A 16,303-nucleotide genomic window follows, 5' to 3' on the forward strand; every position below is an offset into this window, starting at 1 on the left:
TGTGAACACATGAAAAATACCCATGCCTTGAGAACACAATTTAACCTTTATCTATATATAATATTTATTGTCTTGTCTTGTTTAGGCCAACAGCTATTATACAAGTTCAATGATTTATTGAAATGTTATTTAGAAGGACAGAATTAACTAAAATGGTTTAGAACTAGATGTTATATATCAGCTATTGATGATACATATAAAACCAATGTTATTTATATATATAAAAAAACATCATAGTGAAATGGAGCATATATGACAATTTTCCTTTTATATCTGCATTCTCTCTCGGGTTCACTTTTTGCTGCTTTTTCCTTCTCTATAGGCATCTTTTTATGGAACTGACATTCCTGTCTAAAACAGAAGCTCTTGTTTAAGAAGTCACCCTCCTAACCAATCCCTTTTTTCATCTTCCTAGGTTTGAAGACTGGGAGCAAAGGTCAAGACCCCCTCCAGCTTCAGAGGCATGTCAGGTCACGCTAGCCACATACTCTGGCTCTCCCCGTTTAGCCCAGAAACTCCTAATAAGAAATGTGTGCGTAGACAAGTGCTTTGGGGTTGCTTGAATGAATTTTGTGATAGCTGGAACCTATTTTAGCTGACATAGAAATGAAGAACTTGAGAATTTTGTTCTCAAGGCCTTCTCGAATGGAAATATGATGTGGTATCTCAATGGAAAGCTTACTCAAATTCTTCAGTTTAAAACCTGGAGGTTATTTTTCTCTGCGGTATGTCTTACTAGATGTTGGTTGCAGCAGTACAATGCAGAATTTTGTGGGCTGAGCTTCAGGCGGGTGTCCAGGTCATGAAGGTCATCAGCGCATTTACCCATTTTTTGACTGTATCAGCACATGGAAAGAGCCTTTCACCACTGTGAAAAATTAGACATGGATGCATAAACAGGAAAAAAAAGAAAAAAAAAATTGCGAGAATTGCAAGACTCCTCAGAATAGATAAACAAATAACCAAATAAATCTAGAGGACATTGGGGTGAGGGCAGGCAACCCCATAGAGGTCAGTACAGGAACAGATAAATCTCAGTTAAAGACGCCATGCTTCACAACGTCTAACCTCTTAAGTCTAATCGGACAGAGGAAAGAGCTCACTGTCCAAACAAACCACAATATGAAGCACAAATGCAAAGGCAAAATGTAAACCAGTCTTTATATTATAAACCAGTGTGTTATAGACAATACTGTCATTTATATATATATGTGTGTGTGTGTCTGTGTGTCTGTGTGTGTGTCTGTGTGTCTGTGTGTGTGTGAAACCATCATATTAGTTTGAGAATAAAAAAAAACAATGTTTTTCTTCACTCTGAGCTTTAAATTGATCTGTCAAATGGTGAATAAATGTAAACTGATCATTCGTTACTCTAACTTTATCTCTGTCCTTTCAAACAGACCCTGGTCATTCAGAAAGCGGACCTTCTAGGCCATATTTTGCTTCACACTCAGGTTACCTAAGTGATTGTTTATGGGTACATTTTTGGACTGGCTTGTCTTTCACGTCAGAAACGGGGCACTGAATCATGGGTCACAAACTGTCAAAGCTTCCATAAATTAACCTGCAAACCTGTGGCCTTTGCATTTCCTAGGCCATGCTATGTGGTCATGTTTACTCCTTGACCTCAATCTGGGAGTCACTGTGCCAGTTGCTGCAATCATCAGTCACCTCATTCTAGACATGAGCTCCCTGTGCATTTATCATGACAATCAATCATGCCAGAGATGCATCTGATATATGGATGTTTGTATTGGACTGGTGATGATCATACAATTTGATATAGCTCCACCTTTGCAGGTTCAGCAATGCTTAAATGGATGTTTTCATTATTTACTTGCCCATATGTTGTTCCAAGCCTGTATGCTGTTTTTTATTCACATTTAGATTAAAGTTCTGATGACGGACCACATTGTTTGTAACTCTTGGTCTTTCTTATTTTATGACCACAGAAGACACAAGTTGACCAGCGCACAAGTTGTATGGACTACATTTATGTTGTTGTTTTTTGTCTTTTTAACCTGGACAGGCTATAAACGGTCCTTATATGGAAAAGAGCTGCATGATGATCCTTCAAAAATCCCGCTTTTTGTATTTCACGGAATACGGGTTTGGAACAACACAAGGGTAAGTAAATAATGAGACATTTTTCACATGAACCTCTGATTTAATGATACTGAAAAGCTCAATTCATTTCATTTGGACATTTTAAATGCCATCACTGTATAGAATTACACATAATCACCAAATAACGCCCTTTGTCACTATGCCACAGAATGATCTAATAGATAGTCAAAAGGCTAATTGGAGGACAGGTAGGGTTACATGTGACAACAATTAAGCTAAGCTAAAGGCCAAATTTATGGCCTCTAGCGCTAGAAGTGCCGTGCTAAACAGGAACAACAATAACATCAAGTTCTTTTCTTTGCATGCTGCCTAATTGGGGACCATATGTTTTGTGAGTATGTAAATAATTTATTTTCTTTCATTTCCATTTATTTACTATATGCTTCATATTTAAACATGTTTTAACTAATTGTAAATAATGCTGGCAGTGTTATGATTGTTTTTATTGCTAATGTTTTGCTAAGGCATCAACACAAAGATGAGTGTTTACTTAGCATGTAACGCTGGACAGAGAGCGAGGCATAACAGTTTAAACTGGTTTAATGGAATACTGCACTTACTCACAGATGGGAAAATATTAATGCATCTATATGGAACGCTATGGACATGCTCTTTAACGTTTTAAAATAATTCTCTTTAACAAAGCCATCACATTTAGAGCTTGTTGCACAATGATTAATTTTAAAAATTAAGTTACCAGTTAATTTCCTTATCCTAATTTGTTTTCTATTTTCACAGTATTAGGAATTAGTGTTTATTGCATTATTATTATGTTTTTTTTTTTATGTAACGAATGTAGTTTCATAAAATCTCCATGATATAGGAAGGGAAGTGTTTGCAAAAGGTTTCTTTTTTTTACCTTCTCTGAAATCAGTTGGAGACATTACAAAAAACTACAGCAAAGCTTTAAAAGGTTGTATTTTGGCAAATGTAGAGTTTTAATTAAGCTGTCAACAATTAGGGAAACAAATTATTTCTGAAATTGAGTCCACATTTACTACATGAATATACACAGTCAAATACTTTTAACACAGTCCCCAATAAATTCTTATTAAAGTAACTGAATCATTTAAAACAGATGCCAATGCGTTTAATTTGCATACAAACAAGACTTTAAATAGTTGACATAAGATAGTTAGTTCAATGCCTTTAACATCTACGCTTCTTCGCAGCTTTTAGGTGTAATGGTAAACCCAGTGCTTGTCACTGTAATTTACACTGTGACCTTTTGTGCATTAACAGCTTCCCAATATGCTCATTACAGACTAAACTAACAAAAGTGAAGACTCCTGCGAGGAGCCTTTGTCAAATGGTGTAAACTTAACACCTCCACAACGCACTAATAAAAACAAGAATCTAGATCCCTTCATTTGCTTTTTCTCTCATTATATTTAAGTAGACGTCAACACATAGTTTTATTTATTTTATTATGAAATAATTAAGAGTGCAAAATAAAAATTTTAAGTATGTGATTTCATGACTTGAATGCAAACATTTTGAAATGAATATTACTGAAATGTAACATAAATTATATCTTTTTAGAATAAACCTGATGAGATTAAATGTAAAAAAAATAAGAAGTTTTAATGCGCAGTGTTTTTTTTTTTTTTTTTTTTTTTTTTTGTCTAGCATTGAATCATTTATTCTAGAACGGAACCTTATTAAATAAATTGTTAGACAACAGAATAATTCACATTTGCCACTTATATTAGTTTAGTCTGGTCATAATAATAAAAAATAATCAGTGATAATGTCTCTTCTCAAGACTGTTAAACAATTCACATTAATTGTGCCAGAGCAGCACTTTTACAATTGGACAAAGACTTTTTATCTAGCACCTCCATTGACCAGTTGAGAAGCTCAGGGTATCCAAGCTCCGCCCCTTGTGAGGACGTCATATACTAATATGGTCACTTTATCCTTATATGCAATGAGGTGGGTGGAGCTATGGTAAGCACGTCTGTTTAGTGTCACTTTCACCGAATTCTTAACTACGGTTCTCAGAGATGAAACAGACAGCTGGCGAGTGAAACACGCTGAATCTCCTCTACTAAACAGAACCTACAAGTTTTGACGGATTACTGAGCAACATTCCTGGTACAAAGAACTGTCATACGGAAAGAATTAGGCTATTAGCGTTTATTCATTTTTATTATATTTACATGTTTGTTTTTTTTCGCGTACGCCCTTGTTTGAAAGAAGATTACGATTTGGTATCATATCAGAATAATGATTGGAAAGTGCTCTTTATTCAGTCTTTTCATTTAAATACCTAATAATACATACGATCGCGAGCTGTCTTACAAAGAAAGCAAAACTTCACAAGTGGAATTTCGAGAAGATCGTGAAGCTTCAAACGGATATCTTCTCGTGTTCGCTCGGACATTATCGCGCAATATTGACAGTATTCGGAGCTTTCCGAAACTCCAAGATGAACATGCATTTGGGATTTCCCTCTCAATAATTATGCCACCTTCTTGTTTACTTTGCAAATATTCCGAGACCTCCTCTGAGTAGAGAAGTAAAGTTTCGCTTTATCACGTTTTCTAGTCGAAGGAAGATCTCGGAGGTGATCTTCAGATCTCTTCAAGCGTCGTTCAGGATCGCTTGAACTCTCCTCCCCGCTGGAAACGAGTGCATTGTATCGGTCGTTGCCATAGAAAGTGTTGCGGGATAGCATGGCAATGGTAGTAAATCAGTGGCAAGAGAACATTTCGGCTGATCCCGGCTCCCAGCTGCAAATGTGCAGTCAGGAGCCCGGCGGGACACCGGGAACTCCCTCAGGTTCAACCCCGGGCAACGACGCGCTCTCCGGGGACAAAATTCCCAACGTGGACTGCATGGTGTGCGGGGACAAGTCCAGCGGCAAACACTACGGCCAGTTTACCTGCGAGGGCTGCAAGAGCTTCTTCAAGCGCTCGGTCAGACGGAACCTGAGTTACACCTGCCGGGGGAACCGAGACTGTCCCATCGACCAGCACCATCGGAACCAGTGCCAGTACTGCCGGCTGAAGAAGTGCTTGAAGGTCGGGATGAGGAGAGAGGGTAAGACCTTACAGCGTTCAACTGCTGCATGAAATTGAAATATACATTTCTGAAAAACCTGAACAGAAATGATTCAAATAATACAGCTGAAGCTAGCAATCACTTAAAAATGACCAGAAATCAAAACCATACTTAATAATGGTTCATTAGTGGCTCTTAAGTTTCTTCTAATAAAGTTAATTTTGATTTCATAAGGTTCTTGAGTTGCTAGACTACATGGATTTTGAAAATAATAATAATAAAAAATCTTGTGACATTTGGAGTTTGTTCTCAGAACCACAAGTACCAGAGATTCCAAAAACCTAAAAAAAAAAAAAAAAGAACCATCACTATGGGAGTTTGGTTCTAAATGGAACTTTTATTGTAAGCATGTTTTCCACAAAAAGTATAGAGCTACAATTATTGTTACAAGTGTAAAATGATCTAGATTACAAATCAATAAGGGATCTCTTGCAAACAGAATACTTGTGTAATTTTTCTCAAACATATTTTGGTGATCGATCTAAAGTTAAGGGGTTTGAGTGCAATGTTCCTCAAAGAACTGTTTATTCTATTGTTCTATGTGTTTGAGAAACCCAGAACCATGTGCTAATGTGAAGAACCTACAATGTAACACCAAAAACCTTTGCTCAAAGAACTCTTTATCTCTAAAGAACCAAATGCCAACAACAAAAACTAAAAGTTCTTAATTAGAGTGATAAACATAACCATCAATAATTGTTTGTTTTATGAGAGTAATGACGGAAATGTAATAATTATTTTGTTTAAAATAAAAAAACGCACTGATCTCATTTGCTTCTGGAGTTTAAATACTAATTTGTGGCATAAGTATTTTTAAAAAAGTCGTCCTCAAAAATGGTCAATTTCAAAAGAAGTTTAAATTACTAGGGTTTTTATTTTTATTTTATTTTTTTAATTCTGCGGTGGTGGATAAGTTGTTGTCCTCTGCAGTTAATAGTGAAAACTCTGCCAAGTTCCTCATTCATTTGGATTATGAAAATCACTGCAGGGAAAATTCATTTAGTGATGTTTTCAAACAGAAAGAGAACCGAGAAAACCTCTTCATTCTCTAGTCTGTTGACCTTTGATGAGCTTCATGTTAGAAGATAGAGTCAATGAAAAATATGGGTCCGTAATATTCTGTAGCCACTTTTATACTTTAACATTCCTTAGTGGCCTGTTGAATTAGAAAATATCAACATATAGTTTTCCGATGCATGGTAGAGAGCGGGGCTAGTTGTCAAAACAGAATGAAAGTCCTGAGAATTAAAAGTCCATATATTCATGACATTTTTTAAATCGAATTTATTAGTTATATTGGTTTTTTTCTCTCATAATTGATTTAGTGTTTACATTGTGACTTACCCAATATAGTGTGATGAATTTATTTAACACTAAAATGTAAAAGCTTTGAAATCATGTTAAATGTCAGTCTTAATGTTTTGCACTTTTATTTGAATATGTGAAAACATCAGACTCCTCAACAGACTCCTTTAGATAAGACAAGACATTGGTTTGCTTTACCTGTCTGAATGCAGTCATTTAAAGCAATAATATGTTTTTTTTCCTTCCCTCCTTGCATTTGTTTAGAAAAAATAGATGTAGACAAGAACACATGAACCCTTGCTTCTCCTTTTCATTCATAAATGATGCCTTCTCTGAATTATGCAATTCAGTCAATTGCAAAGAGAAGCACCTTGTACTGAGCTATTACATATAATCTGCAGTCATAACACAGTTTGAACCAAACAAACAAAACACTTGGCTCTTATACTGTGGACCTTGTGGGTTTATGAGGTTTATGTTTAGTATTCACATATTCATATGAATGATAGTGAACAGTATTTTGTAGCACTTATAAAGATTCCTTCCAAGGCTCTAATTGAGGCGGGCACAGTCTTCGATAAGTACGTAGATAAATTAATAAACTACATAAATATGATGATATATTCATACTATGTGATACAGTTTCTGCTTGAGTGTCGTGTCTAAGCTCCTCAGCACTTCATAGTATTTTACATAAAATATCCAGAAGGTCTTCTTCTGGCAGTGCATGCATGGATTCACATGAGTGCAGTACGAGTGCAAAATAAATCAGATTCTGTGCACCTGGTTATTACAGCTTGATTGTCAAGTCCTCTAGTTCATGTAGTCCTTGAGTGTGATACAGATAAATGGATTTGGCATGCTTTAAGATACTTTAAGAAATCTTCCTGCACTACCTTATTAAAGGAAGATGGAAATATTAATGTATAGAGAATTGGTAGTTAACAGATATTATGTATTAAGAATAAAGTTGGGTTTGGAGAGATGCAAGGATGAAGAAAGAATTTCAACAGAAGTGAGTCTTCTATATCCTTTGATTGACATGATTAAAAGAACAAGCTGACTTTGTTCAGAATCAGATATCAGACAGATAATGCCTTTTATAGATCATTGGTAAACTAGAAACTCTTGCATGGCTTGATTGTTACAGATGAGGTCAAACGCGTTTCTCTCTAAGGCTCTTTGTTTTCTGCAGTGCTCAGAAATCCCACTCTCTCCTACGATTTAATCACGTGTGTTTGGTAATGAATTGGGCAGAATCATGCCGCCGGTTACACACATACATGTATACGCATATACTTTTCAATGACCTTCTTGATTAAAAATAGATGGTTTTACAGCCCGATTCCACATGAGAACCTGTGGATGTTCTGTGGAAGCCAGAGGTGTGTCAATTTTGATGTAACTCGACACAAAGTGAAAATATTAATTTAATTATTTCTTTACCTTTTTTCCAAACCCATATGATGTCATTTATTTTCTGAAGGATTTCTATATGTTTGGAATCTACACATAAAGGTTTTAAAAGAGTGTTTTCGCAGCAATGCCCTATTAAAACCAGGTAACACACATGTACTTACTATTATAATAACAATTAATTATGCATAATTACATGCAAGTCAAACCCAAATCCTAACCCTTACCATATAGTTTAGTACATGTGGTTAATTCATATGACTCATACTTAAAATCTCCAAAGAACCTTTCAGTGAACATTTCATTTTGTTGTGAAGATCATTTTAATAATCTAAACTAAAGAGTATTTTGCCACGATAAAGTTTCCTATTAAAGCTTCTATGGATGTTAAAGATTCTTCATGGAACCGTCAATGCCAATAAAGGACCTTTTTAAGAGTGTAAATGTAAGTAATAACAGAATGATCTGAAGGATTCAGCTAGTGCATGTCTTAGACTCACAGAGATGATTTTCCTCCTAGCGCCCCTCTTCTTCGATTGCTCTACCTGTTTTTACACCTTACGGCTGCTCTTGACATGACTGGCATTCCAGCCTGACAAAGGGCGCCTCTGATTGAAAGAAAGCAGTGCGATTGCCTTGTCAGTTCCACAGGCTTCTGCAAGTACGTGCATCTGCTGGAATGTTCCAATGCGCAAGGTTGTGACCTTTGTCAGAACTAGAAAACGACCAATGTGGACTGAATGAAGTCTGACACTCACATGCAGAAGTGCTGGCATACAAAATCTCATAGAAAGAGGTACTTGTGCCACATATAGAGACATAAATAGAGAGACTTCGGGTGGAAACCTTTGTCTTGGGCCAGTATGCCACAGTTAATAAATTACTTGAAATAAAATACATTTTAACAAATAAATTGCAGTATTAAATAAAAATAAATTAAAAACTGATTTTGCGTGCAGATGCAGTAAACTGGACATGTCCACCACGGGCTGCTTCTGCCGAGCGTCTCTGAAACTGTGACTTCATCTCATGACCTATAAGTCAGTCTCTTCTCATGTGCAGGGTGAAATATAGGTCAATGGAAAGTAAACATTAATAATAGACAGGATCATAGCAAAGTCCAAATGTGACAGCTCTCTGTGGGGTTTGGGTAAATATCACTCTGCCACCTGGTCGATTGACTAATCCTGCTGTTCAACCCGTTTAAACAGGTGACCTCCGGCAGAGGTGACTCTTCCTTCTGATTTGCTGTGTAACGTAAAGCCTTATGATTCTTCAAACACAGTTGGGTTCAAAAGTCTGAGACCCCTAGATATTATATGCTATGAGTGGATTTTAAAGTTTTAGAAATATGGAAAACTATATATATATATATATATATATATATATATATATATAGAAGAAGTTGTGGGGTAAAGCATTTTTCACTATATCTAATAAAAAAAAACTGAGGCATAACAAACATTGCTTTTACTTTATTGTTATGCTGATAATCACGTTGTTATTATATTAACTGAAACTTAAAAAATATATACATTTCATTAATTTAAATAAATCCTGAAATAAAATTAAAATAAATATTAGATTAAAAAAATGTAAAAAAATAAAAACATTTTTGCTCAGCAAATATTGTGCACCTATCCCCACCCTTTCTGTCTCATGGTATGCCAGAGCTCCATCACAACCAGTTTCAGGAGAGAACGACAAACAGTGAAAACACACGAGGAACAGGAAAGTCCAGTTACCCTAACTTTTGACCTCTGAGTGTGAGTCAAGTGTTAATCCTCTGACACACATGAAGCACATTCACTTTTTGATTTATCAGAGCTTTGAGTGTGCTCAGTTTTCCATCTTGATTTTCTTTTCTGCTTTATGCAGAGAGAGAAATAATGTGAGAAAAAAAGGTCCAGAAAAAAACAGCAAAGACTTTACATTACATTATAAAAAAAAGAAAAAAAAGATATCAGGTTCAAATAAATGCTGTTCTTCTGAAATGTTCACCTTTGCCACAAAAAAATAAGCAGCACTACTATTTTCAGCATTGATAATACTTTATCTATTTATCTTCTTATTAAAATAAATAAAAAAAAATAAAAAACTGTAGCTTTCTATTTTTGTGTGTGTGTGTGTCTATGTATGCATGTGCATACACACACACACACACACACACACACCTTGCTTATGAGACTGTTTTAGACTGAGACTTCTCATTTCCACTTAAATGTTGTTCTTTTGATTGCTTCTATTGCCCTTCATTTGTAAGTCGCTTTGGAGACAAGTGTCTGCTAAATGACTAAATGTTAATGTAACAAGTAATGTTTCTTGAGCAGCTAATCAGTATATTAGACTGATTTCTGAAGTATCATGTGACACTGAAGAAAAAAAAACATCTTAAAATATATTAATATAAAAAAACTTATTTTAAATCATAATATTTCACAATATTCCTTTTTTATCAAACAAATGCAGCCTTGGTGAGCAAAAGAGACTCCTTTCAAAAAATGTTACTGACTCCAAACTTTTGGCTGGCAGTGTATTTATTCACAAATGACATTTATATATAAAAAAAGGTAACTGTATAACACAAGGAAAAGGGAAAAGCTTCAGTTGAAAAGTACACACATTGCTGAAGAATTCATTATGTAGCTGCAGTTTCCAAAACAAAAGTTTCTGCATCCTCACCTTTCTGTTTCTCCCTTCCTAAAGGAAACTATGCTTGTATTTCATATCATAATGAGAGGCTTGTGGACTTGTTCCTTCCTTTTCATCTTCATTGTGAGTCCTGATCATGTCTGATTTCCTAGCTAGAGGTTACAGAGTGACTGTATTGTTGGTCATTGAGGCCGTTTCTACCCCTGTATGCCCTAATCTGATTGTCGGGCTGAAGCTGACGATCTCAAATATCGGTCAATCAATCAACCTACATCTGTAGTTTCTAAACACCTTGTTCCTCATTTAGTCATTCTTTCAACCTTAATTCACCCTTACCATTCATCTGATTCAGGGTTTGCATGTGCTGTTGGCTAATCTTTTTTTACATTTAAATTATTAAAATTAAACAGTAATGATACTTTCAGGTCTTGGTCTGGCATTTATGAGGAACAACTGAGATAAAGCTGACACTTCGAAGAAACTCTATTACTGTATGTCTGTGAAACCTCTTAGCAATAACATTTTCCTCTGCGTTTTTGTCACCCCCTCTCACACACACACACAGTCTCTTTTTCATTCTGTGCTCATTTCATGCTCCCTCTGGTTTATAGTAAATGGAGTTATTGGCCAGACAGCAGGATAGTTAAACAGGTGTTTCCCAAATGGGCACTGAGCTGCATCGTTACAGGAATGGCCTCTGTTTTGCCCTTCGCCTCGGGCTGAACCATTTGTTTGAAGAAGTGTGAAAAACACCATTTCACCCATAGTGTTCACTCACTCATTATTCACTTATGGATAGCAAAGGGGTCAGCATCTCTCTGATGGGGTTCACAGATGCTATGACTGCAGTTGCTTGGACATTAGAAAGCAGAAGGGTACTTGATCTGTTGTGGTGGATGGATTTGGTTGTTTCTGCAAGTAAACACATCAATATCCTCTTCTAATGCTTTTTTGCTTTTTATTTTCTCCTCCTCAGCTGTGCAAAGGGGTCGTATGTCCAACTCACAGACCAGTCCAGGACAGTACCTGAGCAACGGGAGTGACCCATACAATGGGCAGCCGTATCTCTCAGGCTTCATCTCTCTGCTCCTACGGGCCGAGCCGTACCCCACGTCCCGCTATGGAGCCCAGTGCATGCAGTCCAACAATCTTATGGGCATCGAGAATATCTGTGAATTGGCCGCCCGTTTGCTGTTCAGCGCCGTGGAGTGGGCAAAGAACATCCCATTCTTTCCTGACCTACAGCTAATGGACCAGGTAAATCAAGATAATTTTACTTAAAACATTTTTTTAATTTTTAAATGTTTATTTGTGTATTCTTAATTATAATTTTTATAAAATTATAAACTAATAAATATATTTTATTTGATACTTTTTTAACTTTCTATATATTTTTTTCCTTTTATATAATGTTTTAAAAAAAATTATATTTTATTTTATTTATTGAATCAATAACAAAAAGTGGTAGGCCGGCCTGGTTACATCAGTCGAAAGAAAAGTTATTAACATTTTTGTAGGGAGTAACATGCACTGTCTATTGGAACATCTGTAAGAAACTAAATTAAAGCAATAAATCATTATTGTGATAATTTTCCTGAAACCCACTTGACCTAGATGAAATGACTGTAATGCACAGCCTTGAGTGGTATATTGCTAATAGTAAATTTATGGATTTTTTATGCTAAGTAATATATATATATATATATATATATATATATATATATATATATATATATATATATATATATATATATATATATTTACCTCCTCATGACTTTGCACAAGAAACACACATTTATATTCATGTATTTTATATCTTGAGGTTTATTTAAGGTTTATTTTTTTTAACCATCTGTTGCAATGTCTCACACGTGTGGACCCTTTTTGTGTAGGTGGCGCTCTTGCGTATGTCGTGGAGTGAGCTATTCGTTCTAAATGCTGCTCAGTGCTCTATGCCACTGCATGTAGCGCCCCTGCTGGCCGCTGCCGGTCTACATGCCTCCCCCATGTCAGCCGAAAGAGTGGTGGCCTTCATGGACCACATACGTGTCTTCCAAGAGCAGGTGGAGAAACTGAAAGCCCTTCAGGTAGACACGGCTGAATACTCCTGTCTGAAGTCCATCGTACTCTTCACCTCTGGTAAGAACAACTAGCTTTAAGGCTACTTGGTTTGATTAGTATTTACCTCAATACACCTCAATTACACCTCAGTAATACCATTTAGAAAACTCCTGGACCTGTTTTGCTGATTCGTTTAGATATAGTTGTCACTAGTCCTGACTATTTTGTGAGGTTTCCAATAGTGTTTGTTACTAAGCGAATTACATAGAAAGGGTACCAGATTACATAATGTATGTTACAGTATAAACAACATGTTACACGCAAAACATTCATGATGGGCAGGATTTCCTGTGCCATTGCCAAACGCTTTGGTACAGAGCTTCAGACTGAGAGATGTCTTGCCCACTGGTTTAGATTATTTCTGATTCCCTCCTCTACCTGTCAGAAACCCTTTTCCAGCCCAGATCTACACTTTTCCAAATGGATGACTGAACCTACCGCTCTCGATTCACTTTTTTTATCACTCAATCCTTCACACTTCCATCTATTATTGAAACCAGCCAAGCAGCCCCCGCCCCACCTCAACTTCCACCAACATGACTGAATTATGCATGCTGAGTTGCAGCAAGAGGGATTCGCTTCAGTCTGGCCGTGACCTACATAACCTCTGTAGCCTTGGGCATCACTGTGATCCATCCTGCAATTCCAGCCAAAGCCCCACTCCACCCCCTGCCGGGATCTGCCGGCATGAGCTAACAGGGACAGACAAACTCTTGTGGCCCGTAACCTTAGCCCAAACCTCCTATCACCTCACATCACCCGACAGGCCTCTGATGTCAGCCAGTCGCCCCGATTGCCTGACGCGGTGCGGTGGCAGCTCCAAGCGCGTGTTCACACTGTGAAACACAAAGAGAGAGGGGGATGCATTTGCTGTGCAACGCCAGCATGAGGGGGACTGATGCAGAAGCACGCAAGGCTTGTCACCGCTGACATTACGCCAGGGACTGATGCATCAGTGCCCCCCTTACAAAACGCTGCCTACCGTAACTGTACATGTCTTTATCTGGACTCATGGGACAGAAGTGGCGGTTGTGTCCCACTCAGCGGGGATTCTCGCCCTCATAGAAACATGAAGCAATTAATCTTTTGTTATCAGAACTGAAGCTCAGCATGATTAAGTGTACACGTACACCATTGATAAGAAGCGTGATCGAGAGAATGACAAAGGGCATCTTGCTTTAAAAACGAGCAATTTTACACACTTGATTATTTCAGTCTTTTCAGTAAGAACCCACATTTCAGTTTAAGTCAAAATACTGATATGATAGATAAACAGACAGACAGATAGATTGATTTGTAGAAAGATGGATAGATGGGTTGATATGTACTGTACTACAGTATTTCTAATTTTCCTATCTGTTTTTACTTTCTTCTTCAGATGCTATGGGTCTGTCTGATGTGGCCCATGTGGAGAGTATCCAGGAAAAGTCCCAGTGCGCTCTTGAGGAGTATGTGCGGAACCAATACCCCAATCAACCCAACCGATTTGGCCGCCTTTTGTTACGATTGCCCTCCCTGCGCATCGTGTCTTCTCCTGTTATTGAACAGCTGTTCTTTGTGCGACTGGTAGGCAAAACACCCATTGAGACCCTACTGCGGGACATGCTGCTTTCCGGCTCCAGCTACAACTGGCCTTACATGCCCGTCCAGAGAGACCGGCCCATCTCACTCCATTACAATGAGAATGGGCCCTGATCCTGCCCCCATAGTCCATATCACACCCGCACTGCCATGGGGTCATGGCCGATACAAAGAATCTGTCAGCAAGCCATGCCCCTTTCTGCCACATCCTCACCTGCTCACTTACCTGAAGCACCAGCCGTTTGATCTATTAAGGGGAATGGACTACAGCGCTCATATAGACACCGAACTGTTTCCTACAGAGGTTTACTATGAATGAGGACTGAACGAGAACATCCATTCCTGATTTTGACTCAACCAGAAGCCATTAAAGCTGATGCCAAAACTTTACTAGAACAGCTATTAGATGGACCTCGAAAACCACTCGTATTAATGGGAGAGTCAAGATTCGATCTGTTTGTTTGGGGGATTGTACTTCACCCCAAATACAACTGAGAGAAAGGCAAGACTCTTGCAGGACTCATTGGAGAGAAAGCCATTGCCAAAATAGGACAGGCAACTGAACTCTCTGGAGCATTTTGTGGAATTGATGACTAAGGTGAAGTTTGTTTGTCTAGTTAATTTTTGCATTTTGGTCTCTGATGAAGTGGGAAGACTTGAAAGAGGCACTTGAAACCAGCCAGATAACCGTCACTTTTCTTGCTTTTTTCAGCTGCATCCAAATAATCAGCACACCTAGACAGAATGGTGCCGTGTCAAGCACAACATGCGTCTTGTTAAATACAGGTGTTTATCTCCTGTAGCTTCAAGAAAAACACTAGGGTAAAATAGGGTATTCTGGGACATTTGGGAATGTCGGGTACATTGGACATTGTCCAAGCCAACAAAGTCTATGCTAATTGTACCATATTCTAACTGGCTTGTCATAGGATGAAGTCTTGCTTGATTGTGTAAAGTGTTGAGGTGGCAGTCAAGCATGCAAAAATGACCCAGATTACCCTAATTCACCTGACAAACTCAAGACCTCAATTATGCCAATAGTCTGCCTTTGATGACCAAGTATATTGTGTAGCATACTGTAGGTTTCATCAAGTATTTTAGTTATTTTCTTGCTCATTTGAATATGTTTAAACCCCATTGTCACAATTTTAAACATGGCACTACGGCTTTTAAAGCAGCATTTGGATATAAAAGCCATTGGACCTTTGAAAGCAGGACCTGTTGTATTAGTTCACAGAATATTTCTATCAAAATATGTTTTTCTGTATTTTAGTTTTGGAGAAATTAATTAATGAAATAAAAGTCTCACATTCAATGAATTGCTGCTGTTGTTTTGTTGTTGTTGTTGTTTTTGTGGCATTTTGTTCCTGTTTCTCATTTCATTCTCATATTATTCTGGTTTGGGCTAATCCTTAATAGTTTTTAAGCCTGTTGAGCATAAAAAATGGATCTGAACCCAAATGCTGATGTGTCTGACTGCCCAAAACAGGTTTTCCTAAGGTATTTATCTCCATGGCAAAAGGCGTTCCAGGTCAGTGTTCCCAATACCATGATTAATGGTTAAGGACCATTGTAAAAGGATATTTGGTTATATTTGGATTGGATTTGCACTAAACAGGTCAATTTAAATAAATCGACTTTATCACATGACTTCTAGTCACCTTGAAACATAACTTCATGTTTGTCGTTCTTATGAGTGGATTTTTTCAAAATGCTAAATTATTTCTTTAACTTAATTTAGTTTGTTACTTAATGGCAGTTTCTTCCATTTTAGACATTAGGGCTTCAAAGGTATTGCTCACCCAAAAATTACAATTCTGTCATTAATTACCCTCATGTCTTACCAAACCTCTAAGACCTTTGTTCATCTTCAGAACACCAATTAAGATATTTTTGATGAAATCTGAGAGCTTTCTGACCCTGCATAGACAGCAACGCAACTACCACGTTCAAGGTCCAGAAAGATAGTAAAATAGTTCAAATAGTCCATGTGACATCAGTGGTACACCTGTAATTTTATGAAGTCTTCATATCT

At 37.3% G+C, this 16,303-nt stretch overlaps 1 protein-coding gene across 2 annotated transcripts; it reads left to right on the forward strand.

Moving 5' to 3' along the window:
• Window positions 1–1,835: 1,835 nt before the first annotated feature.
• Window positions 1,836–15,587, forward strand: nr2f5 (nuclear receptor subfamily 2, group F, member 5). 2 transcript variants are annotated; one of them, XM_052578855.1, is made up of 5 exons: window positions 1,837–2,127; window positions 4,678–5,172; window positions 11,543–11,823; window positions 12,459–12,705; window positions 14,066–15,587. In XM_052578855.1, exons 2-5 carry the CDS (start codon window positions 4,806–4,808, stop codon window positions 14,380–14,382), a joined length of 1,212 nt encoding a protein of 403 aa, XP_052434815.1. In that variant the 5' UTR covers window positions 1,837–2,127; window positions 4,678–4,805; the 3' UTR covers window positions 14,383–15,587. The 2 variants fall into 2 exon arrangements, with proteins under 2 accessions (XP_052434816.1, XP_052434815.1); XM_052578856.1 differs by lacking the exon at window positions 4,678–5,172 and having other exon boundaries at window positions 1,836–2,127.
• The last annotated feature ends 716 nt before the right edge of the window (window positions 15,588–16,303 follow it).

The sequence above is a fragment of the Carassius gibelio genome, chromosome B16 (assembly GCF_023724105.1).
Source record: "Carassius gibelio isolate Cgi1373 ecotype wild population from Czech Republic chromosome B16, carGib1.2-hapl.c, whole genome shotgun sequence".
Taxonomy (NCBI): domain Eukaryota; kingdom Metazoa; phylum Chordata; class Actinopteri; order Cypriniformes; family Cyprinidae; genus Carassius; species Carassius gibelio.

Excerpts from the sequence above, each read along its gene's own strand:
- nr2f5 (XM_052578855.1), top strand. The coding sequence starts at position 4,806 with ATGGCAATGGTAGTAAATCAGTGGCAAGAGAACATTTCGGCTGATCCC. Across the intron at positions 11,824-12,458 it reads ACCTACAGCTAATGGACCAG|GTGGCGCTCTTGCGTATGTC; the intron begins GTAAATCAAGAT and ends CTTTTTGTGTAG. Across the intron at positions 12,706-14,065 it reads CATCGTACTCTTCACCTCTG|ATGCTATGGGTCTGTCTGAT; the intron begins GTAAGAACAACT and ends TTTCTTCTTCAG.